The 26,712-nt window shown below is 35.8% G+C and overlaps 1 protein-coding gene and 1 pseudogene across 1 annotated transcript; one reads left to right on the top strand and one right to left on the bottom strand.

Annotated features, from left to right (window-relative positions):
* Positions 1-1,681: 1,681 nt before the first annotated feature.
* LOC133860623 (long chain base biosynthesis protein 2a-like) lies at positions 1,682-12,663 on the bottom strand (annotated as a pseudogene).
* Positions 12,664-14,722: 2,059 nt separating this feature from the next.
* LOC133861188 (histone H2A.Z-specific chaperone CHZ1) lies at positions 14,723-15,647 on the top strand. The gene has a single exon (XM_062296911.1). The coding sequence runs from the start codon at positions 14,861-14,863 to the stop codon at positions 15,461-15,463; it is 603 nt and encodes a 200-aa protein (XP_062152895.1). The 5' UTR covers positions 14,723-14,860; the 3' UTR covers positions 15,464-15,647.
* Positions 15,648-26,712: the final 11,065 nt, after the last annotated feature.

Below are 26,712 nucleotides of genomic sequence, written 5' to 3'. Positions count from 1 at the left end.
GCTCTCATTATATAAATACAGATTCTTAGGTAATGGGCAATGGTTAGATAGGATTTGGAAGCACAAACTAGGGTTACAGTTTTTGGTGATTTGTGATTAAATGGAGTGGCATGGGTGACACATGTGCAATGTGGATTCATGATTGATTTCCAATCCTTTGTTTGTGTTCATATCTTTTTGTGTAATGGGTTTTTGATGACAAACTAGACCAGACAGCACAAACTAGGGTTAGGGTAATGGCGACTACAGGGCCTGAGGCGTGGGCGACAAATGTTCAATATGCATTCCTGGTTGCTTTTTAGATCTTTTGTTTTGTTCTTGTTTTATAAATATTTAGGTAATAATTAAACTAGACCAGAAAGCAGGAACTATGGTTAGCGTCATTGCTATGGTTAGTGTTGAAAAGCGTGGATTGGAGTGGAGTGGAGTGAGAGGAGGATTGGGGTGGTTGGGAAATGGCTTAGGGAGGATTGACGAATGGACGGTGGAGGCGTAGCAAAGTTGGGTTTCAAATGGAGCTCCAGGTGTTGCTAAAGTTCTGAATCCTTGCAACAGAAATCAATGGCGTTTTTCCTCTCTCCCTCTCTCTCTCTCTCTCTCTCTCTCTCTCTAAAAGCAGTGGAGGTGTGGTTTTTGAATTTGAGGAGGAGAAACGAAACCGCTATTTGTCTTCGCCCAACTGGGCGCTACTACAGGAGGTTTACGTAGTATGGAATCGAGACTTTTTGGGTCAGAGGTTTGACCTGATTGATGCCCTTTGTGTTCTCCGATTTGTAGACTTTTTCTGGCAAGACTATATCTATCTGTATGAGCGGTGGTGATGCACGGATTCTTATAAATTTTCATTGGTATTTAACTTTCTTTCTTTTTCTTGTTTACTCAACCCACTATTTCATGAATTCCAATCTCAGCCACGTGGGAAACATGCAAAGGTGCTTAGCAAATAATATGAGAAGATGAATTAATTCCTCTCTCAAGTATATTAGGTAAGAGAAATTTTACTTACCTGTTTTTATTAAAAAAAGGGTTAAACACTTACACGTGGTTTAGAAACATTATTTTTTTATTTCTTGTGTTTTCATTCGTATTACAGATGGTACCTGTGATTTGAAAAAAAGATAGAATTGGTATTTCCATTAATTTTTTCGTCCAAAAATTAATTGTTGGACATGTGTTAATTACTAGAAGTAGACACATGTCATAATGTAAAAAAATTAAAAAACAGAAAATAAAAAACTTTAAAAATTGGAAATAATCAAACTTTTTTTAAAAAAAAAAAGTACTAAAAACTTTAAAAAAAATTGAAAAAAAAAAAAGAAAAGAAGAAAAGAAGAAGAGGGGTGGCTCAACCACCCCCACCCCAAGGGCCAAACCTCCTTAATTTTTTATTTATTTATTTATTTTGGCTCTTTGGCGTAGCCCACAAGGGTCATGGAAGTGGTTCGGCCACCCCTCTTATTTATTTATTTATTTTTCAAATTTTTTTAAAGTTTTTAATACTTTTTTTTAAAAAAAGTTTTATTATTTTCAATTTTTTTATTAATTTTTAAAGCTTTTTATTTTTTATTTTTTAATTTTTTTACATTATGACACTTGTCGGCGTCTACTCTCATGAGTTGACACTTGTCCAACCGTTAGTTTGGACATAAAAATTAATGGAAGTACCAATTTCATCTTTTTTTCAAACCATAGGTATCATCTGTAATACGAATGAAAGTACAATAACAAAAAATAAAGTTTTCAAACCACAGATACTAATAAGGTGTTTAACCCTTAAAAAAAACATAATAGCATGTTAGCATAAAAAGATCTTAAAAAAAAACATTAAAAAAAGTTCTAAAAATTTCTCATTCATTAAACCATGTGTTAAATGCCTTCAATAACACCAAATTACCAAAATAAGCTAAATTCCTTCTTCCAAAAGAAAGAAAAAGTCAAAAGTTAATTATGATATATAAATATTGTATCAAGGCGTGGATTTAGACATTTAAATCGATAACATTCACAGATAAACCAATCTAGACGGTTCAAACTTCAAGGGTCATTTATCAAGTGGAGTAGTTCCTAATAACGTTTGAATTCTACTACTTCTATTCTATTTTTGGTCATCTTCTCCCAATCTATCTGAAGGTAAATTAATACATATATAAGTTTTAGGGAAATGCTACTTTTACAACACCAACACAACATAGGCACAATACACTCTCATATGGGGTGGGGCGGGATTTGATTCTTGTACAACACCAATACAACAACTGTACAACAACCCTTACATGAGGGTGGGCCCCAGTATGTGGGACCCACCCTCATGTGAGGGATTGTTGTACAGTTGTTGTATTAGTGTTGTAAATCTAACATTTTCCGGGGTGGGGCTCACATACTAAGCCCCACCCTCATGTGAGGGGGTGTTGTTCTCATGTTGTGGGGGTGTAGTGCATCAATCAGTCCCTTAAGTTTTAAATTCATATACTACAAAAAAAACGTAAATTATGGACGGTTTTAAACCGTCCAAAAATTCAAAAAAACCATCTAAAAACAATTCCAGACAGTTTATTGTGGACGGTTTAAAACCATCCGGAATAAAAAGTCGCAAAATGGATTTCTAGACGGTTTGGGCCAAACCGTCTGGAATTCTAGATGGTTTTGCCCAAATCGTCTAGAATTAATTCTAGACGGTTTGGGAAAACCGCCTGGAATTAATTTTGAACGGTTTTATCATTAATTATTTATTTTTATTTTTTTAAATCTATGCGTGAGTTTGAATATGAATTTATTTTATTTTATTTTTTGTCCTGCAGTCATCTCCCTCATTTGCAAACAAAACCTAGCACCGAAAATCACTGGGTTCATCTCCCGGGTCTCTAAAAATCCTTCACAAATCATTGGGTTCATCTCCCGACTGTTCTACATGATTCTTGTCCATTTCTCTTGATTTTTCAATAATTTTTTTCTTCTGTATACTGTCTCTTCGTCTTCAATCGATGTCCCTTCCTCTTTATTCAATTTCCCTTCGTCTGTAGCAGTCGTTGTCTTCGATGTACGTTTTTCTTCGCCTCGTCCGAAGGATCTGCCCTAAAGAAAAAACGCAACAACGAAAACCCAACTATTTCACCTTATTTCAATAACCCAAAAAACCAACAACGAAATCACGCCCAGAAAACAAACTCATGCTAAAAATAAGACCCAAAAATCAACAACGAGAATAAGGAAAAGATTTGGGGGAACTGGCGATTATACCAGTCCCATTCCCTGTCAATCTGCTTGAAACCAACTGCTTGTTGGAGAATCTGGCGATTTCGCATTAGGTAAAGCATGTTATTGTAGGAGTTCGGTGACCGATGAATTAAACCTCGAAGTGCACATATCAAAAGAAACGAATGGTTATGATTTTGCCTGGGAAAAAAATCAAATGGATGTGGTGAAATTTGGAGGCATCGCGCGGATTGATGACATGGCGTGGGAAAAAATAATTTAATTTTATGGACAATTTGGTAAAAATCGTCCATAAAATTTCAGACGATTTTAACTAAACTATCTTGAAATAATATTTAGAGACAGTTTAATCAAACCGTCCATAATAAATTTTTCTGCAAATTTTGTTTTCTAGACGGTTTTAGAAATCGTCTAGAGAAAAACCGTCCATAAATGCCTATCTTTTTGTAGTGATAGTTTTTATTTTAATATCATGTTAAATTATTAATTATTCTAAAATTTTAAATTAATAAAAAATACAAAATATATTCATTTAATTAAGGACAGAAATTTCCTACAACCCACATATAAGATTGACATGTGTCCATTAACATGTGAGAATCACATGTTATTTAAATAGCATGTATTTCTTACATGTTTTTTTAATAGCATTAATAAAAAAACATATACTTCTCACATGTTTAAAAGACACATGTGTCTTTTATATGTGGGTTGTAAGAAATTTTCTACAAACCAATTTGTAGGAAATTTTTGTCCTTTAATTAATGTTGTAACAATTTGAAGTCCAACAACATACTTTGCATATATATATATAGAGTTAATAAACACCATATCTTACCGAAAATCTTCAATCACCATAAGATATTGGACACATCTAATTTATGCCCTAGTATAGTCTCATTATTTTGTTTTCTGCGATGGATGCATAAGAATTAATGACTCTTCTCATAAAGAAAACACACACACATATATGATGTCTCCATTTATATGATTTCTTTAAGAAATGGTGAAGATTTTATGTTATTAGACTGTCTAGATTTTAATTTACTTGTTATTAGGTGGCTTAAATTTCATAAAAATTCAAACATCCTAAAAAAATGTGTTGCGGAGCCCACTTACTATAAGCAACTTAAGATGTAAAACCCACTAGCTTACTACAGGTTGACTCCACAACAACCCTATTTTAGGTTGCCCTAATTAGTAGGAAATTCTAGAAAATTCTAGGAGAAGATGTTTTACATAAAAATGTCTTTCATAAAACTGATAAAAGAGTTTTAAATACATCAATTCACCATTTTGAACCTTATACATATGTAATGACAAGAAAAACGAAAAAAAAAAAAAACTAAATGTCATTATGATTTTACTTAAAAATCAATAAATGTTTACTATATATATTAAAACTAACATCTTGCACAACCATATATTTTTTGCAAATTGCTATAATCTCAAGAAGTTTGCCCAGCTCTCCTTCCATAATGTAGATCCCCTCAACAATGACAATTATCTTCTTCCAAGGTCTATGAGTCCATGGCTGTCCCTCGGCAATTTGCTCTCTCAAAACTTCCTCCAAGTGAGAAGGTCCGGTAAGCAAGTTGGTGAAGGAGAAACATGAGTTAAATGCTCCAACCTACATTTGTGGGAGTATAATTTGCATATAAAAGAAGCAGCACTGATAATATACATATAAGTTAGAGACCTAGTAACCCAGTAACTTAATGGTGTGTCTGCACATTGGGGGTGAATTAAGAAAGATATACTATTGACATTAAGAGTCAGTTACATTGTATTCTAAAGTGATCCTTTTGCAATCAAATATCAAGTTATTGTATCTCTCCTACTTTTCTTTGTGGATAAAGCTGATATGCCACCATTTGAAATGGTATTATCTGGAATTTGACAACTCACACCTTAATCAATCGTAAATCCCACACCATACAATCTATATAATTACAATTGTGCTGGAAAGCACGAGCTTTAGCTCCAGATCCTCGTGCACCATTGACGATGGAGCTATGGTTCAAAGAATCACTGATGATCAATCCTCTCTGTAAATGAAAATTGTAACCGGTTCAAAATCACCTGCAAGAAAAATAAAAAATAATCTTTACAAAGTTCGCTTATTGATTAACTGCACATACATTCCCAATCATAGCTGGAAGGATAGCAGAGTTTGTTACATACCCCATGCCAAAAACTATTGCAGCTGGTTTTCCAACAAAGTTTGCAACATACTTTTCCAATTCATTGTGCAATGCCGCAGTGCCTAATGGCAAAACCGCATTAGTGAACATGCTCATGGACAAGTACCCAAAAAGGAAAAAGGGCAAAAGGAAAAATGGAATCTTCTAAGATAATAACCCACCTCCATCTACCCGGCTACTACAGGTGCTTGGTGAATATCTCTTCAATGACTCAACTACCCATGGTGTGCAATATTCATCTGATGCAACAAAGCCAAGTTAGTTGTATGATCCCAAGTTAAGGCATCTACTTATCTTTGTGGTTCGTCTGCATCAGGAGAAATCAGTTACTGAGATCTTCAATGCAACAGCTTTACCAAAAGAAAATGACCAAAAACCTATATATATATATATATATTTTCTGAACTACAAAAAAACTATACACTAGCAATAAAATAAGGCTTCAAGCCTTTAATTCAAAAAGGGGGGTCTTACTTCAGGGTATTGTTATTGTCATTGGAGTAACGTTCAATAACATCAAACCAAGCATTAGGAGCACTTGATATTGGTCGCCCAAAGCAGTCCTGCAAAGAGGAAGATGTTAAAGTTTCACTTGTGATCGAATCCCATGACTAATCAGAACAAAAGAAAGTTGTTAACATAAAATTGTTCCACCCAAACCCTAAGTTAAGTTTTGGATTAAGGTGGTGTTTCATCGTGTTATATCAAGGCTTCGCAAAGCTTACTTAAAGACTATCTACATATTTATCTCTCCAAGAAAGTGCATCAAACTAACACACCAAAGACCTGTTCCAATAATAATGGTTAAATTTTAGATAAGTATTAATTTATCGTAGTATCAAAGCAAAGGTCCTGAGTTTAAACCTTATATTTATCATACACCTTTCACTTCAATTAAATATTCACCAAAATGTGAGATAGAGTGTTAGTCTATTAATTAAATGATTAAATTAATCAATTTCTAACAGCTTACACTTTTGAAACAAGTGGTGATGTAACACTCATGCACGTAAGTCAATATAACATTAAGTATGAGAATTTATACTTAGAATCCTATAATAGTGTACCAAAAACCATAGACATGTAGTCTATGGAGGATAGAGCATTGCATAAATCATCAATTGTATAAGAAAGACAATGAAAATACTTGAATTCGAAGATATAACCGGCGTGAAAAAGTTTGAAAAACTGTTTTGGAAGCTTGCAAAAACAGAGTGTATTGCTTTAGTATTTATAGATCAATACAATCAGAAGTAAGAAACAAAAAGATGGTCAAGGACCAGTGTACAAAGTGAAGAACTAAGAAAGGGTTGCAAGTTTGTCTTAAAGGGTATGGGTTGCAGGTTGTCAATTAAGTAAGGCTAAGTGTGGTTGTTAAGTATGGTTGTTGTCACAGTAATCAGAGAAGTTGTTGGAGGCTAAGATATGGTCTGATGTCATGTTATCTCTTGAAGTGTTGCTTGTTGGATCATGACTCCTCCTGATGACTTGCTAATGACGTGTTTGTTAGGTTTGCTGTCATGGTTTCCTGCAATGGATTATGCAGTACTCTTAACACCCCATTGCAAACTAATGGGTGCACAAACCCTCAGTTTGTCTCGTAGGATGCAGAACTGGTTGGCTGGAAGTCCCTTGGTGAAAATATCAGCAAGTTAGTCTAGAGTAGAAAGGTACCGAAGCTGAATGTCTTTGTTAGTGACATTTTCTCGAATGAAATGAAAATCAACCTCAATGTGCTTGGTTCGAGCATGGAACACTGAATTGGAGGCTAATGCAAGACCACCAAAGTTGTCACACCATAAAGTTGGAGGAGATAAGAGAGGGAGATGTAATTCCTGGAACAACATGCGAATCCAATACAATTCAGCAGTGGTGAGGCACATGGAACAGTATTCAGTTTCTGTACTTGAGCGGGAGACCACCGGTTTCTTCTTGGCAGACCATGAAATGAGATTAGAGCCTAGGAAAATACCATAACTGGTTGTGGAACGTCTGTCATCTAGGTTTTCGGCCCAATCGGCATCACAAAAGGCATTGATGGTAAGGGAGCTTTTGTAGTAGTGAAGACCACAATCTATTGATCTTTTAAGGTATCTAAGAACTCGTTTTGCAGCTGTCAAGTGAATAGTAGTGGGGTTGTGCATGTGTTGGCAAAGTTGGTTCACGAAATATGCTATATCTGGACGAGTAAGGGTGACATATTGGAGGGTGCCAACAATGTGACGAAAGATGGTAGGATAAGGAAGGAGATCACTGTCAAATTTGGACATTTTGGTTCTAGCTACACAGGGTGCACGGTATGCTTTGGATTCAGCCATATGAACCATGTTTAGTAAATCAATGACATACTTAGATTGTCTAAGGTGGAGACCATTGGAATTGCGGAGAACTTGGATGCCAAGAAAATAGCTCAAAGGTCCGAGATCTTTCATAGCAAAGTCGAGCTGGAGTTTCCCAATGAGCAAGTTAATAGTGGCATGATGGTTTCCTGTGATGATAATATCATCAACATACACTAAGAGGAAAATATGTGTGCTGCCGCGATGATAAGTGAACAAAGAGTAATCCACTTGAGATGCAAAGAAACCAAGATCCAGAAGAGCATGAGTGAGCCGGGTGAACCGAGCTCTTGGGGCTTGTTTGAAGCCATAGAGTGACTTATGGAGCTGGCAAACAAATTCAGGGTACATGGGATCAATAAAACCGGGTGGTTGTTCCATGTAAACTTCTTCATTTAGCAAACCATGGAGGAGAGCATTTGATACATCAAGTTGTCTAAGCTCCCAATCAAAGTGGACTGCAAGAGCTAGAAGGAGTTGAATGGTGGCAGGCTTTATAATAGGACTAAATGTCTCGTGGTAGTCAATTCCACATTTTTTATCAAACCCTTTAGCAACCAGTTGTGCTTTGAATTTGTCCACACTTCCATCAGGTTTTTGCTTGATTTTGAACACCCATTTGTTCCTCACGACATTTTGATTAGGAGGTCGGGGGCATAGAGTCCAGGTTTGATTTGATAGCAAAGCATTGTATTCACTTGTCATAGCCTCAATCCATTGGGGGTTAGCTGCAGCTTGTTTGTAAGTTGTAGGAGTAGAAGGTAGATGGATGGCTTGAAGAGAAATAAGAGGATACTGAGGAGTGTAGAACATTTTGTATCCGGGGAAGTGTTTTGGTTTGAGGTGGCCGGTTTGAGACCGGGTGACCATGCGGTTGGGGGGTGATGTGGCAATATGTTGGGTTTGTGATGAGGTGGCAACATGTTGGGTTTGGGACCGAGTGATCATACGGTTGGAAGGTGGGAGAGATGTGGTGGCATCATGTGGATTAGGAGGAAATGTGGTTGTTGTGTGAGTGGGAGACATGGTAGGCAGAACATTAATTGGGAGAGGTGCAGTGACAGCATGTTGATGAGGTGGAGATGAGATATTTGTGTGAGTGGGAGACATGGGAGGTAGCAGGTTCAAGTTACTAGGAGATAAGTGGGACTCGTGGCTATTAGAGGTGGGAGTAGTGGAGGTTGGTGGTGACTCATTTGTGTGAGTGAGACTGGTAGCAGTGTGAAGTGGTGGAGAAAAGTGAGATGGTAGCTCGGTTAAGATGACTTGTGATAGAGTTGTAGAGGTAGTAGGGGTCTTGAGTGGAAAAATTAAAGAAGAACCAGAACCTGGAGTGTTTGTGACAGTGCAGGGTCCTTGAGAGAGACTTATACCCATGGCTGGAAATTTGGATTCATAAAAAACGACATGTCTTGAAACGTAAATTATGCCTGATAGTGGTTCAAAACACCTGTATCCATAATGATTAGCTGCATATCCTAAGAATATACATGGTTTGCTGCGGAAGGATAATTAGTGTACTGCATATGGTCTTAGTAGAGGATAGCAAAGGCAGCCAAATGATTTGAGAAAAGAGTAGTCTGGTTGTTTCCCAAATAACTTGAAGAAAGGAGACTCATTTTGCAAGATTGGTGTAGGTACCCGGTTAATGAGAAACGTGGTAGTTAAGAAAGCATCTACCCAAAATTTGGAAGATAAGCCCGATTGAGCTAAAAGAGTGAGTCCAACTTCAATTATGTGTCAGTGCTTCCTTTCAGTAGTGCCATTCTGCTGGGAAGTGTGGGGACAAGTCAATCTGTGCAATATTCCATGTTGAGTGAGGAAGTGTTTGAATTGATTGGACGTGTATTCTCCTCCATTATCACTTTGAACTTGCTTAATAACAATAGAAAATTATTTTTCAACCAGCAACTTAAACTTGACAAATCATTGAAAAACATCACTTTTATTAATGATGGGATACAGCTAGGAATACCTACTGTAATCATCTACAAAGACAACATAAAAGCGACAACCACTTGATGAAGAAACCGGAGAGGTCCAAACATCATAATGGATTAATTTCTAAAGGAAACTTAGTACATCTAGAAGACAAAGAGAAAGGCAATTGCTTGGATTTCCCAAGCTGACACGACTCACAACCACTATGTTTGTTAACTTGACCAGACAAAGGAAGATGCCGACTATTTAAGACTCTAAGGAAGACTGCATTGTAGGGATGACCGAGTCTTTGGTGCCACACCATATTAGTGGTCTTGACGCCAATGAATGCAGCGAATCCTTTCAATTTATTTGCTTGAAGTTGATGCAAAGGGATAGGGTATAAGCCATTCTCACTGGGGCCCTGGAGCAGCACAGTCCCTGTCAAGTTGTCATTTACAGTAAAATAGGATCCGGTTAGTTCAAAGGAACAATGATTATCAATGCAGGATTTATTTATGGATAATAAATTTGCAGAAGGCTGAGGGACAGTATAAGATATCTTTGAGAAGAAATTTAGAGGGTGAAGTAGATTGAACCAATGATGAGCCAATGCTTTGTATTTCCAAACCTGCTATATTCCCAACTTCTACAGTTTCAGGTCCTCTAAAAGGTTGAGGATTGTTGATGGCAGAGGGGTCAGCAGCCACATGGGTGTTTGCTCCTGAGTTAGCTAACCATTCATGACTTTCAAGTTCAGCATTGTTGTGTGCTATCATGGCTACAAGTTGTGGTGGTGGATGCCTACCTTGATAAGCATAATCCATACAGTGATAACAATCTAAGGCAGTGTGGTTCAACTTGCCACAGATTTGGCAAGGTGCTGGAAAACTTTGGTTGTTGTTTGACGTAGGCCTCTAGTTGAATGTAGGGCTACGGGTGGAGTTTTGGACAGCACTAGGTGGCTTTGTTGATGAGGTAGAAAATCTGGATTGAGAACCTGAATATCTAGATGATGGTGTTGTAAACTTGGAGTGATTCTTGGGTGGAAACTTTGGTTTTCTATTTGAAGCATGGAAGTTGGAAACTTACATCCTTGCTGCAGATTCTGGAGTTGTCTTTTAAGATAGGAAATGTGTGACCTTGATTGACTTGCATACCTTTCAGCCAAAGCATTCCATGCCGAGTGCGAAGTATTTAGGCCACACATGGAAGAGATCAAAGCTGGTTCTAGAGAGCACAAAATCCAACTCAAAAGATGTTGGTCTCGTTTCTGCCATAAAACATATGCAGGGTTGAAAGTTTGCTCATTGGTTTTAGCTGTAGTCAGGAACTTAGGAGGGCACGGTTCAAAGCCGTCCACCAATCCCATAAGTTCATAGCTACGTAGGATAGGTAGGAATTGAGAGACCCAAGCCAAGTAATTAGGGCCATCAAGTTTGACAATGGTAAATTGAGTAGTATTTGGTAGATTCGATATAACAGATGTTATATTACTTGAGGAATGAGCTTTAGTGGAAGAAGAGGAGGCAACGTTTGAAGAGGCAGCGTTTGATTTAGCCATTTGGAAAGTGTTAGCTTGGAACCTGGCTTTGATACCATGAAAAGGTTTGAAAAACTGTTTTGGAAGCTTGCAAAAACAGAGTGTATTGCTTCAATATTTATAGACCAATACAATCAGAAGTAAGAAACAAAAAGATGGTCAACGACCAGTGTACAAAGTGAAGAACTAAGAAAGGGTTACACGTTTGTCTTAGAGCACTAGTAGCAGATTCCCTATAATGGTTCCCTTTCCTATATTTAGGGAAAATTTGATAAAAAGCATCAAAAATTGACCCACAATAGCTTCCCCATTTTTACACATTTTGGTTGGGTAGCTACAGTGCTACCCAATACATTGGGTAGCATTGTAGCTTCCCAATCAATTTTTTTAATAGGAAAAAATTGGCCATATCTCTCATCTTTCACGCTTCCCTCCATTTCTGCTTTCATTTCCCCACTGTTGCTTTCATTTCCCTCCATCTGAAACCCATTCTCGTGCCATACCCTGATGCAATTTAATGACTATTGAATTTGGCAATTGAATTTTTTGGATTTTTTGCATGTTCCTGTACGTCATTTTAAGTTGATGGAATCTCAACAAAGCTCCCCACCACCTGTGTTGGGTATCATCCACAATAAATCAACCCACCTTCCTAGAACCTTCCCTTGAAAAAAAAAAATCTCATTCAGAGCTATTTTGATCAAACAATTTAAATGGTCATTTAAATAGTTTTATGAACATAAAAACAAAGATATGAAGGGTTGGTTGAGAGTTAGTTGAGAGTTGGTTGGTACAAAAAAGTAAGAAAGAGAAAAAAAAATAATAAAATAAGAGTAAAAAAAAGTATTTAATTGATATAGGGAAAGTTAAGGGAATCTATTGTGGGGTGTTTTTTTTTAGGGAAACAAAAAGTGGTTTTGTTCCCTAAATATAGGGAAAATGGTTGGGAAGCTGCTGCTAGTGCTCTTAGAGGGTATAGGTTGCTGGTTGTCAATTAAGTAAGGCTAAGTATGGTTGCTGTCACAGTAATCAGAGAAGTTGTTGAAGGTTAAGATATGGTCTGATGTCATGTTATCTCTTGAAGTGTTGCTTGCTGAATCATGGCTCCTCTTGATGACTTGCTAATGACGTGTTTGTTAGGTTTGCTATCATGGTTTTCTGCAATAGATTATGCAGTACTCTTAACACGGCGTAGATAGAAATCCTCGAGGCCTAAGCAAATTAGAGCATAACCCTACTTGAAAAAAGTAATATAAAAAACATAATCACAACGAGCTGGCTATTAACAAACACGCGCAAAGGAAAATAATAAGCGCACCTGAAGGTTGTTAGAGCTAAACCAGCCGGTGATTTTCCGGAAGAGATCTCTGATTTGGCTGAAAACAAATAGCACACCATACCTGAAGTAAGTAGTTAACACAGTTAAGTACGAAATCGCTATCATTTTGGACCAACCTCGATTGTCTTCTCTACGAAAACCGAAGGGGTTAACGCATTCAGGTTCGGAGAGCCCAACTCTCCCGGAGGGTGAGAGAGGAAGAGCGATGAGATTTGTGTTGGATTGGCCTTATCTGCTATTACGACTTTGGTGTCTACCTCCTTGGAGTTTGACCCAATGAGCTCGCCTCCTCGCGAAATTTAGCGGGACCTTCTCTATATATATTTTTTTTAAAATGGGAAATGCAATATTATTATTTAGCTTCTTTTTGTAATTTTGTTTGAACATTTGATATGGTTCTTATGTTGTTTAATTTTTTTTTTTTTTTTTTTTTCGTATTTGGTGTAATCGAAAAAAGATAGTCAACGAAATTCATTTTCAGTTTGACCGTAAGAGTCTCTTTAATTTTTGAAAAACGATTTACAGTTTTCAAAACTATAAATCGTTTTCTGGATTTAATCTCTTCATTCTTACATGCATGTTTGTAGGAATCCACTACCGTTGGACATTGGAATTTGTTGGTAGCCTGAATCTACCACCGAAGGTCTTCGAATTTTTGTATCCGATTGCCGGAATCCGACGTACAGTGCCAGATTCCAACAACATTCGCCAAAATCCAGCCGTCTAGAAATTTCTATCAGAATCCGATGACATCCAGCCACTGTCGCGGGGATTTCGATAGACCGGATTCCAGCCAAACTGTTCAGAATTTGACTAGTATTGCCAGAATCTGGCGTATTGTGCCAGATTCTGGTTAATTTGACCAAAATCTGGTCATTTGTGTCATATTCCGGCAATCTTTGCCGGAATTCGGCAACAGTAGCAGGAACCCAATGAAAGTAGCCATAATCCTGTCGGTCAGTGACAGAATCTCGTGACCAGTAGTTTTTCGCCGTTGGTGATTTTTTTGTAAGAGCCAAACGCTAAAATATTTTCAGGGAAATCATTTTTTTTTTGAAAAATAATTTCGTTGAAAATATTTTACTATAAAAAATATTTTACGTCGAAACAAACGGAGCATTAATAGAATAACTACCATAAAAGAATAATTATTATCTTCTAGATGATGGATTGCAATCAGATTGATATTAATTTGATTATCATACTAATTTTTAGTTTTACCTATTTCAATTCTCTCATTGATATGAATATTTTATATTGTAAATATAAAGAAATAGTGATTAATTAGATCAAAATCACTATTGAATAAAATTTAATAGTGATTCATTCTAAATTTAGTTGTCATTTTAAAAGATATGTCACATTTGAAGAGATACAAAAAAGAAAAAGAAAAAGAATAATAAGAATCTTTCATATAACATTATTCTTTGTTTTATTTTTTATTTTTATTAGAGCATTACTTTTGTTAAATGGGTTTTATGATAAAAATCATTGTTTTGATTGTTAAAATCCGACGAAAACACATCGAAGAAGGTTGATAATCACCCATAAAGTGGACTCAAACCTCGACCAAGGTCAAGCCAATTTTGTGAATACTTTGATTTGTGATATTATCCAATGGACCGACTTCAGTAAAATTCATACTAGTAGTGTAAAAGTTGATACTTGAAATTTAAAATGGTATAAAGATTTCATTTAAAATTAGGTTGGATGAACTTATTCCAACTTAATCCATAAAAATGTCATGCGTCATTTCTCACATGTTTTTTTTTAATTACAAGAACAAAATTGGAATAAATTTTATTAAAAATGTATTTGTTTTTCCAACTTTGCCATCACAATTAAAAAAAAAATGTATCATTCTTACATGCAAAATGATACATAGTATTTTTATAACCTTGTGTGGAGGTAAACTCGGTCCTTTAAATTGAAGAGAATTCTGATAAAAAAAATAAAATTAATATTCATCATTTTGTATACTAGATAAATTAGATGCATGATGATAAAAATAAATTTTTTGATTAATTTAAATAAGATAAATCACTGTGAAAATGATAAAGATTAATGTTATAAAATTTTAATTATTTAATTAAAAATATTTATCGGTATTTAGTGTTTAATCAAATTTAGATGATAATAAATTAATAATAGCCCTAAAATCTATTGAGAATAAAATTCCTTTTTCCAAATAACCGATACTCTCCTCGTCCACCGCAAACAAACCCCAAACCCTAACCCGCCCGATTGGAGAGCCCGAATCGAACCCCGGTCCCTGAGAACGAAAGTTGTGAGGCGCAAACTCATGGCGGAAACCAAGCAACAAGAAGAACCCACATTGCACTCGAAGCGCAAACCCGATATCTGCCGCGAAGACCACGGAGACAACCCTAAGAAAGCTCAGAAAGTAGAAGCTCTCGACAACGCCAACAACGATTCCTTGGTTTCCGAAGAGAAAAAACAAAGTCTAGACGCTTCCGAACACAATTCTTCAGTAGCCGAAGAAAAAGACGGTAAACTCGAGGCCGATTCGCTCGCCGAAGCCGAGGAGGAGGAGGAGGAGGAGGAGGAGGAGGAGGACTATGAAGATGAAGACGAAGACGAAGATGGTGAGAATGGTAATGGGGAAGCTGAGGCGGACCGAAAGGGAAAGGGGATTGTGAAGGATGAGAAGGGCAAAGGCAAATTGATAGCAGAAGAAGAAGAAGATGACGATGAAGACGATGATAGCGATAACGGTAGCGATGTATCGGGCGGTGAAAGCGATTTATCGGACGATCCGCTAGCGGAGGTCGATTTGGATAACATTCTACCGTCAAGGACTCGGAGGCGGACGGTTCAGCCTGGGGTTTACATTGCTAACGATCTCCGCAACAATGACGACGATAGCGACGATAGCGATGCGTAAGTTTGGGGAAAAGAAGGTTAGTGAAATTTTTTAGCTAAAATTGTGAGGGTTGGACCATTGAGTTTATGTTGTAACCAAGGCTGAATGTGGTAATGGTTTTCGTTTCTTTCTAGAAATCGATGATCCCGCATTTACCGCTATTTGAATCTTTTAGCATTTAAAATTTTCTGCATATTTTCATTTATGTTTGTGCTTTGGTTATTACTTGATTTGGAATTGCGTGTCTATGTGCTTGCTTCGTCAGTGAGTGATTGGTTTTTTTGCCAATCAATAGCTGAAAGAGAGTGACGGGAATGGCATGGTTAATCACATCTGGATTTATATCAATAACGTCTGAATTGCTACTGTGAAAAATGTGGAGGCAGAAGCTACAGAATAGTGCTATAGAATAATCGTGCCAAGCAATTAAAATTTTCAATGTTAAACCATAGAATTTATAGTGAAAAAGTTCCAATTCATCAAAAGAAACACTAGGTGATAACGAAGCTTCTTCGGGCAATCGAAGCAGGTAGTAGGTAGTTGATGACTGACACTTAGGCCAAGAGCATCTAACTTCTCACATTAAAGACCTTGTTTAAGGAAGGAATCCCTGTTCATTTGGACCCTGAGCATATATATGAATGTATTTCCTAAGTTTGTGATGACATCTTCACATGAAAAGTAGAAGTCTCATCCCAAGAGAGGAATATATAGTGTTGGTTGGATACATATTGTCATTTAATTATGCCCACCTTGAACGGATGAAAAATCATAACTTTCCAGAGTTGATACCTCGGCATGATTCCTAGAAGCCAGATTTGCTCCAATTTGTCAATGAGTGTATCTTGCTTATTTAGCTTCATAGGATTGTGAAATTGGAGTTTGATGTGCTTTCTGGTGTTAGATCCTATCAACAACGAACTACTGTTTCTTCTTCTCTTACTCATCATGAAATCTTGAGGGTCCAATGTCTGTTGGTAGTGCAATTACTTATTTATTGTAGGTTGTTGCTTACCACAAAGAGAAAATGGGTTTTGGTTGAGAAACTGATCTGGTTTGTACATGAGTTGCAAGACAGAGAGCTAGTAGTTAGCCAGTATTTCTGGACATGATTGAACTCTCACTAGTAGTTTATCATTGCAAAACTGCTGTGACTTTCCCATGTTTTTAGTAGAGTTGAGAAATTAGTTGCTCAGGGTATTTAACCTTTGAGGCTTGCTACACAGGGGGCACTCATCCGTCCCCTGTGAGCCCTTTTTAATAAAAAATTGGTTTTTTATTAAAAATGGGTGATGGGGGACGGATGAGTGTCCCCCATCGAGCATTTCCCTTAACGTTTTGAACTTTAAACACCTGGTGTAGCAACTTATGTATGTTACTAGGTCCAGGTTCTGTTGGATGTTGATATTGGTAAAAGCTTTAAATGACGTGGCATCATGTACACCGTTAGATGTAACAAATAAAATTTTGACAATGAAATGGCTCCCGAAGAGGATCCGGTTCCCTTAAGGCCAATGAGAATCACTTATGGGCAGTTTGATTTTAAAGCATTCACTGCTCTCTTTTTGTTTTATATCGCTCTACTGGTTTATAAATTTAGTCGAGAAGAAGGGCCCTGGTTGAGAGCATGTTTGTGCTTATGGCTATATCAATTTATCCAGACAGATTTTTTTTTTTTTTATAAAAAAAGACAGAGAAAAGAAAAAAGAAAAAAGAAAAAAAAGACTATATCAATTATCCATAGGCTGTGTTCTGAATAATAACATCAGAACTTCTGTTGTTATTATCAGTAGTGACTATTGTAAGTGTATTATGCTATTATTAGAAGACATCTGCAGTTGTGTTGGGTGATCCACCGTCACAAGAACTTAAAACGCTTTGGCGTTTTTAGCTTCTTTTGTTATCAATGAATACTAGACATTTATACACATAATATGTAAATAACATTATCATCATTTTTTGCCTAAGAAACATAGGACCGGGTCGTGAATGGCCTTTCGGGGTCATTAATGGACCCATTTCCTACTTATTATTCTTAATTTTAGCTATGTATTTTCGTTTGGGTATGTTGTTGGGAGCCCACCCTTTTGGTTTTCTGTTCCCATGTAATCCTTTTCTCAGTATTGACAAAAAAAAAAAAAAAAAAAAAAAACCTTATGTGAACGTTGATAAAATGCTAAAAATAAAAGTAAGTTATTCATATGAGCTCAATGCCGTTAAATGATTTTTCAGTTACACACCAGATCTTGCTTTTTGCATGGCTCTTACTACAACCCGACATGAAAAAATTAAACAACAAAATATGATAGGCATATTTAATTATTTAGTAACTGATTTAGCAGTTGACATGAGTGCCACACACACGTCAATTTACAAGAAACTTATAACAGTCTTCAGCCGAAATCGATAGGTTCTCTCACATAATCACATGAATCTGAAATGGGCCTAGTCCTACTTGGTGGTGCAAACTCATTTGGAGCTCACTGAAGGCCCCCTGCTTTCAGCTACGCAGGCCTAGAAGCATCCAGCAGGGTCGGAGGCCCAAGGTTTGGTTACCTTACAAAGTATTGGGCCCATAAGGTCCCATCACATCGTTGACGTCGACAAAGATCTGAAACAGGTGACATGATGTTCTAATGTTCCCCACTTGATGTTCGACTTTTCTTTCTCCAAATTTCTCCTCCCCCCCCCCCCCCCCAACTGTGGCCTCTCACAGTCCCAAAATTGAAAACCTTGGAAGGCACTTTATCTCTCAACCAATTCAGTGCTAGAGCACTAAACTATCATGGTCCAACTTCATTAAAAACAAAAGAGATACATACACATACATATATACATACATGTGTAATGTGTTGGGTTCATTTCTAATCATGTACAGTCCCAATTCTGAGGCTGGACCAGCTGACATGAGCACCATGGATTTTCCTATTGTGGAGGATTGCCTTTATGCTCACCCTACTTTATCAAAGAAACAAGAGAAGGTGACATCAAGCGACCACTTAGTGGTCCTTTGGCCTCCCTCACACCACCTCTCCTTTTCCTTTGCCCTTCTTTGCAGACCACGACCGATTGTCCTTGGTAACTTGGGATAAGGACTACCAGAAAATTTGGGACCAAATTTTGGGCAACAAAAGGGACATCTTCTTATGTTTCGTCTCCCTCTTTCCCAGGTTCCACAACTTTGATCAACAATCATAGGCCTCATAGCACAGGACCACGGTGCAGATCGCGCCATGCGTTATGATGCCGCATGCTGCTCAATATTTCGGTACCAATCTAATTTTTGTGCCCATTTTTTCCAAGATTGCCTAACATTAAATTCTATCCCCTTTTAAATTTAGTCATTAGGTTTTCATCTCATTTCAATTTAGTCCATAATTTTTCAATTTCAAGAATTATGTCCTTTATCTCAAAAAAAGAATTATGTCCTTATTTTTCTTTTCCTGGTTTCAGTTATGTCTCTTCGTCAACCTATCGTCCAAGGGAAAATATTTTTGCACAATACTTACACAACACAAGACACATGGTGTGGAGCTCATGTGAATAAAATCTACCACATGGGTCCCACCTCATGTGTCTTGTGTTGTGCAATTGTATTGTGCACCAATCACAACTTATCGTTCAATAGATTAACGGTATGCAACGTCAAATCAATCAATTAATGTCACATGACTCTCATTTAATGTCACCTGACATGCACAACTTGAATTACTTTAAATTATAAATATACCCTAAATTAAAACTAAAAAGAAAGTTAGAAAACAAAATTATTTATCTAGAGTATATTTGTAATTTAAAGTAACTGTTCCACTTAGCACATATAATTGACACATGACTTGTCAAACAAGAGTCACGTGTCATTAATTGATTGGTTTAACATGTCATACTATTAATTAATTGGATGGTAGATTGACAGATAAACCTATTTGAAACTAGAAAAAAAAAAAAAAAATTTAGTGTTGAAAACCTAAGGACTAAATTTGATTTTTTTTTCCTATAATTATTTAGTAAGGCTTGCATTGAGTGTTGTGTGCGCACATGTCACTCACAGCTTGTGTCCTATGTACACAGAAATAAACACAGAACACAAATCAAAACCATGATTAACAGTGTATTGAACCTCCACAAGTAGATTTCATGGAAACTGAAATTGTGAATTGGTGACAATTGGGAGTCGTTTGAATGGAAAAGTTGCGTACGGTGGTTAGATAACCTTTCATATTTTTCAAAACTTGAGGCACTTCACATGGTCGCAATTCTAGTTAATGATTGAAGGGGTAGATAGAGATGGAGATGATGATGATGACGACGACGACCTTTGTTAAAGAATTTCTTTTCTTCTGCCTCTCACTTTCAATTATGTTCTTCTCCTTGTAATTATATGCAAGTGGAGCCATAATTTTATATATATATATATTTTTTTTATATAGATTATATATATATATATTTGGTTTCCACTCTTTTGAGCTAACCACTCTCTTTCGAATTGCGAATTAGGATACCTCCTATTGGATCATTTTGGTCATGCTTGTATTAACGTCATTGCTTATTACGTATTTGGTTGTTGATTGTGTGGGTGTTAGCCTAATACCAACAAAATTTGCCAGCCTGGAAACACTTTCCACTCCCTTATTTTAATCCAAAGCATTCTTATTGCACATGTAATGCGTATTTAAAAAATTAATTGAGAACTAAATTCTTGCTAAATACTTTAAGGCACCCAACGAATCTCACCACGGCTTGCTATATAAGCCGAGCCTTAGCCATCAGCGCCTTGATTCGGATAGAGAATGAGAGATGGGAGTTGGGGCCTAGATGTCCCGATCAGTTTGGAGTGTCAAATTTATCTATTTGGAATACTATTTCTCTTATTTTCTGTTTGAGTTTTAAATAATATTATAGAATCCCGATTGTATTTTAGATGTGTTGAATTTCACGTCCACCACCTTCTTGTTCTCAACATGCAAATTTTATGCTTTATAAATGATTATTAGGACTTACACACCAAAAAGAAAAAGAAAAAAAAAAAAGAAGAAGATTATTAGGTGTGGCATTTGGGGTCCAATAGGGTTTTTAGACACAGCCAGGAGCCAGGCCGAAGCTGATTCCGGTTAAAAGGTAGTAAAACGGCTCGGCATGGCTCGTCTACAGCTCCCGTGAGTTGTGAACCACGTTGTGGCATTGAAAAATATGGATTCATATTTCTGGTAGCAAAGAAAAACAAGTCACAAGGGTACCCCACCTTCACATGCTCCTCTTGGAACGGTCCACGTACGTTAGAGTTAGACAATTTAACAAGGAAGATATCCTTAGGAGCAAGAAGAAGAAAGAAAAGATTTGGCCAATTTCTTTTAAATTGAATTTAATAAATTTATTTATTTTTTTTTCTCTCTCTTTTATTTTATATTTTCAAAATAAAAACATCAAAAATAACTCAAAAATTAATATTATTTTAACTTTTATGTCACGTCAAAACACTTTTTTAAACAACAAAAAGCACCGTCTAACAAAATAATAACAAACAAAACAAGAAAATGGGAAAACTTGTTTACATTTTGGGATACTTGGAGCCCAAACACAAAAAGCTTGTTTACAATTTAGTTACCATAAAGTCAAAAACTTTCATTAAGCTTAGCCGTTTGGGTTTCGTATTGGATGCAAGCAGGGGCAGAGTCCCTTAAGACTTTAGGGTGGGGGGTTGCCCCCAGCCACAAGCTTTCTTTTCATAAAAATAAAAAATAAAAAAAAAAAAGAAAGAAAGAAAAAAAGGAAATTTGTTATTTTTTAATTTGGACTCCCAAATTGTTAAAGCTAACTCCCACCCTGGACGTAAGCATGTCTCAAAACGATTTTGCGGTAAAGGGGTTCTGCATTGGCCACAAACTTGATGACATTTTTGTATGGTTCGGCTCAAAACAATGAAAAAATAAAAAATAAAAAAATGTCATTTCTTTCAACATCCCTATCCACCTTTTAAACAACTTTGATGATATGTGCCTTCGCCATCGTTTGGTAGAGAAGGCTCTTATCCAGAGGGGGTTTTACACTTTCTAAAACTGAAGTTGATTGAATGTAATAATGCTTTAGGCCAATGCCACCTAACATTGCTGTCACGGTTGACTGGTTCCTAATTTACCATGGATTGGAGTGCCCGTATTGCATATTTGCATCGAGGCGGCCAAGCTCACGTTCAGAACAAATGAATGTTGCACCTTAAGCTATCTAGGGCAAGGGAATGGGATCACGAGAACCCGGTTAGTTGAAAAATGAAAGGAAAAATTGTCTTTAAGCAAAATTGTTCTAATGCTAAAACAATTTTACAATTCACTTTTCAACTAATCGGGGATCTTTTTCTCGGAGTAGGTGTGTCTCGCAATTTCTATTTTATGAACCATTCAAATTGCATTGCGATTAAGGCAACTCTTATTATAAGGAATCCTAATTCTTTTGGTAAGAGTTCAATCATGGTAGTCCTTTTTTTTTCTTTTTTTGAATGAAATAACTGGAGTTATCATGCATTAATTTGAAGAGGCCCGAAGGCAAATACAGTGAATAGAAGCACATCGATACCCTATACACTAAGTCAGAAAAATCTGACTTGGGTGTTGCCTACGAATAAACAAATATTACAATAGCAGATGTTTGAGCCATTCTTTAACAATAAAACACCCCTAACAAAAAAAAAAGAAGAGGGCTGATCTAACTAATAAGCCATAAAAAGTCCAGTAAAATCTGTAAATTTAACAGACAGACTTTTAAAAACTACTCTAAAAAAATAGAGAAAAAATCAATTACAGAAAACACCAAACTTTCGCCGGCGACACGGACGGAGAGGCTGTTTCCCTATGAGACGTCTTGTGTTAGCTTTCTTACCTGGAAAAAAAAAAAAAAAAAAAAAAAAAAAAACACACACACACACACACACAAGCTCCATAGCCTTACAATAACTAGGAGACCCAAAGCTCCTTAACCCTAGAAGGACTAGGAGAATAACAGCTCCATAATCCTAGAAGGACTAAGAGAACAAAAGCTCCACCAGATCTAAACCATTGAAAAAACAAAAAACCTCCATAACCTTAAAAGAACTAGAAAGAAGCACCTTCGGAGAAGCGAGGCGTCAAATCCCAATCATAGTAGTCCTAATGTTCCACTTTGGCTATCCTTTTTTATTTTTTATTTATTTTTGGTTATTTTGGCACCCTATTTTTCTTACAAGCCAGTGCAGAAACGTTTGGCTTCTAGATAGAGCAATTACCAGAAAGGTGGGGACACTGATTTGGAATAATTGATGTATAGAAATATAGAAAATGACAAAAAAAAATTCATTTAAGCCTAACATTGTCAGTCAAAGGGAATCCCAGAGAACATGCCTAGGTGAGAAAAAACCATTTTGATCTCATCCTATTTGCAGGTGAGAAATGTCCAAAACATCTAGGCATTGTCCAATGGCCATTTCTCCAGCAGGCTACAACCAACAGAGCATAATATAAAATTTGCAGTATGGTTCTTGTTGTTTCTTTCGGCTTATCAGACTAACCTGATTATATATGGGCAAGACGATATCAGAGAATTGATGCTCCCCTGTCACTGTGACACCAAAGTTTTTGTTATTTGAAATGTGTAAGCATTCAGCCATTCACCAAGAAAAGAGGGAAATGGAACAAGGTTTCATATTATTAAAAAAAAAGAAAAAGAAAAAAGAGTTATAGGTCTATTGTTTTATTATTATTAAAAAAAAATGCAAGTTACACAATTGAGTGTTTTGTAAAATCTGTAAAAGAGTATTGTTTCAATCATACCTATTGCACGAAACTTGGTTTGGTATTTAAAATCATGCGTTTTTTAAAACGCACCCGTTACATCATGCACGTGAAATTTTTTTAATGTTTTCAAATCATTTTTTTTTTAACACTCTAAAGCTAGGCTTTTTGAAATTTTATTTAAAAACGCTCACGGGCAAACACACTCTTCATCGCGTCTTGCTTTATATCATAGTTCAAACAATTCGAGAGTTAGAGATTAGTCCGAAACTATGATATATATATATATATATATATATATATATATATATATATATATATATATAGACACTCTTTTTTTTTTGGGGGGGGGGGGGGGGGAGGGGTTAAGTAGACACTGTCTAATTTAAGAAGAGGAAATGAAAGTTAATTATTTTTATTTTTATTTTATTGAAAATGATAATAATAACAAAACTTGAAGATAAGGATGGAGACAAGCATAATTACTCATGGGTGTTGAGGCCAGGTGGGGGCAAGCATTTTTACAGCCATTCTATAATTGCTAGCTATATATGAAGGCGCACTTGTCCATAATTACACAACTATTTAAATCTACGGTGTAATTTGGGTCTCATCGATCGGCTTAATGGGTTAGATTCAAAAGGACGAAGAACATGTAGCATTATGCTGCAATGATCATGGATAATGCACATGCCAAGGATTTGGAACCAATCGTGTTCATCATGGAGAATTCAATAATTTTGATATTCTAATTGCTAATAATACTGATAGTCTAGCAGTTCGAATGATAAATATGAAAAAAAAAAATAAAAAAATTATGAGATTTATCTGTTCGAACAAGTTTTAGACAGTTCATCTATATTTTAAGACAAATAAATTTCATAACAGCTCTAATTACAAAAAAATCTGAATTCATTATAATTAATGTCAATGCCTCAAGGCCAGAGATCTAGACCTACTTATGAATTTAAAACGAAAATCGGTGCCAAAATTACTGTTTATTTGACATTTTTGACTAAGAAAGAAGCCATAGACATATCGACCATGAAACTTGAAAGAATTGGTGCCATTGGTTTCAGATACTATCGGAGGAAAAGGTGGATAAATGAACGTATGGCATTGAGTCAAAGTGATACATGATTAGGACTGACGCAACCCAGAGATAAACTCTAAAACTAATGGATATTGGCTACAATCATCTTACACAGCGGCAAGACTTGTCAACCCCAAAACTGAATGCCCATGTAAGGATATTAAAAAAAGAAAAAAGAAAACAAAAAAAAAAAAAAAAGAGAGAAAAAGGTCCAGAGATTATAACCAAGTACATCAAGTCCGTTAAATACCTGTAGGTAATAATGTTGTTGATAATTTACTTTTAGTTTCGTGATATATTTATTCGGATTCGGCTTCTGTTTAATTCTTGTTGAAATTAGACCCGTTAAAATTATGACATGGATTTCAATTTTAACGAGTCCAGTTTTAACACGAATTAGACCCGAGCAAAAATCTTTTCGAGTTAAACATGAGTCTGATTTTAATTAAAACTGAATTTGTTAGAGTTGAAACATATATATATATATATATATATCCATGATGTCTTTGTTTTAGAATTGGGAAAAGTACCCATAATCTTTAGTACAGATACTCAGGAAACTACGGTTAGATATGGGTAGCAGGGAGCACCAAATTTCTATCAATAAATTCTTGAGAATTTGAGTGACAAGGTGAAGAGATGAGGTTGACCAACCGGCTAAAAGAAAGATTTGAAGGTTTGAGATTATTATTTTATTTTTAGTTTTTCGTTATGCTTTCCTTTTCTCGCCCTCAGAAATTTGAGATTTTTGTGTGACTAGTTACATCAGCGGCAAAAGTTTTGCACTCAAAGTTAGACCCCACTTCGATATTTGCTTACCTTTTTTTTTTTTTTTTTTTTTTTTTAAAAAAAAAATATATATATATATATATATTTTTTCAATACAAGAAAAAGTTTTAAAAAATGAGATCCTTTCCAGTCTTAGTATAAATATAAATGGAGGATAAAATGAAAATTGGAGTTGGAAAAAGCTTTTTGACCAAATAATCTTCTCAAACACTTTCTTTTTGGAGAAGTTTTGTAAAATTAGAGGAATAACGTGAATATTCACTAACACAATCCATGCTCTTAACGTGAATAAAAGGTTTTTGGTGTTTGATTGTTAACCTAATAAATTCGAATTAAGTGCAGGTCAGATCCGATTGAGAGAGAAAAAATCTAATAAAATCTATTTGTGAAAGGTTTTGTTGATGTGTGCGTCACTGATATTATCAGTGATGAAACCAATCAAAACTTGGAATTATCTGAAAAAACGCACGCAACATCATGAGATTCGATGGAAAAAGCTGTTAAGCGGATCCTAACTCTTACAAGATACACAAAACATACCAAACTATTCAAGCATCATTGGTGCATTATTCCAAGCCAAACCCCCCCCCCCCCCCCCATCAGACTCCCCTGTGAGCCTCTCTGGCCAATCAGGCAAGTGTTCCATCCAACTGTACGGTCATGATTGATTAGGATAGCAAAGCAAGCAGAGTGATGCAACCAATTACGTGGGACTGTAGGAGCATAGTACGGTGCACCATAACATACTGAATCCATCATTTATGGAGTACTACAAAGCATCTTTATGATTCCGTAACTCTCACATTTGGTATTATGAACGCATTCAAAGCAGTCTTAGATCGTCAAAATCATTTTTCCTTCCCACCCTTTTTTTTTTTTTTTTTTTAATAGCTAAAACACAATTTTTCTTTTTAAAATTATCTCAAACGTATTTTTAAAAATATATGTAAAAATTATATAATCTATTAAATATATATATATATATATAGAAATGACATATTCAAAAAAAAAAAAAAAATAGAGACATTCCCAATCCACTCTCTCACCTGAATAGTGTGATGTGACACTACAATGTTAGTCTATTAAAATATTTATTTACGTGACAGCCCAACGTGATATTTTTACATTAACCAAAAAAATTTAAGCAGCCCTAATGGGCGACTAACAACCTTCTTTTGAAAGCTAAATGATACTATAGTTGTAATCACCAAAACTTTTTTTTTTTTATTTTTTAAAATTACTATTAAATTTATAGGATTTATATATAAGTCTTACCGATCCAATAATTAATTTAAAATAAATATAAATAAAGATGAATGAGGGATAAAAAAACATATTTATATATATATTTCTCATGTGTTGAACTATCATAAATCCGATGGTATTGGCCGCGAAGAATTTAGTGTCAATTTGGTGGTTTGACAACATTGGTGTGGTGGTTAAGAGTAGCATCAACAAGAAAATGGGTGGATAAATTTTTGGCGTGTTTCTAACACATTTAGTGGAAAAGAGGGTAAGATGGAAGTGTAGCCAACTCCTCTAAAAGAAAGAAAGAAAACAAAAAAAGATATATAGTTTAATAAATGATGGACGGAATTTCCTCCCAAGCTAATCGGAAGAAAAACTTT

Source organism: Alnus glutinosa, chromosome 2 (genome assembly GCF_958979055.1).
Source record: "Alnus glutinosa chromosome 2, dhAlnGlut1.1, whole genome shotgun sequence".
NCBI lineage: Eukaryota > Viridiplantae > Streptophyta > Magnoliopsida > Fagales > Betulaceae > Alnus > Alnus glutinosa.
Note: the sequence above shows the minus strand (reverse complement) of the source record. Positions and strands in the feature narration are given on the sequence as shown.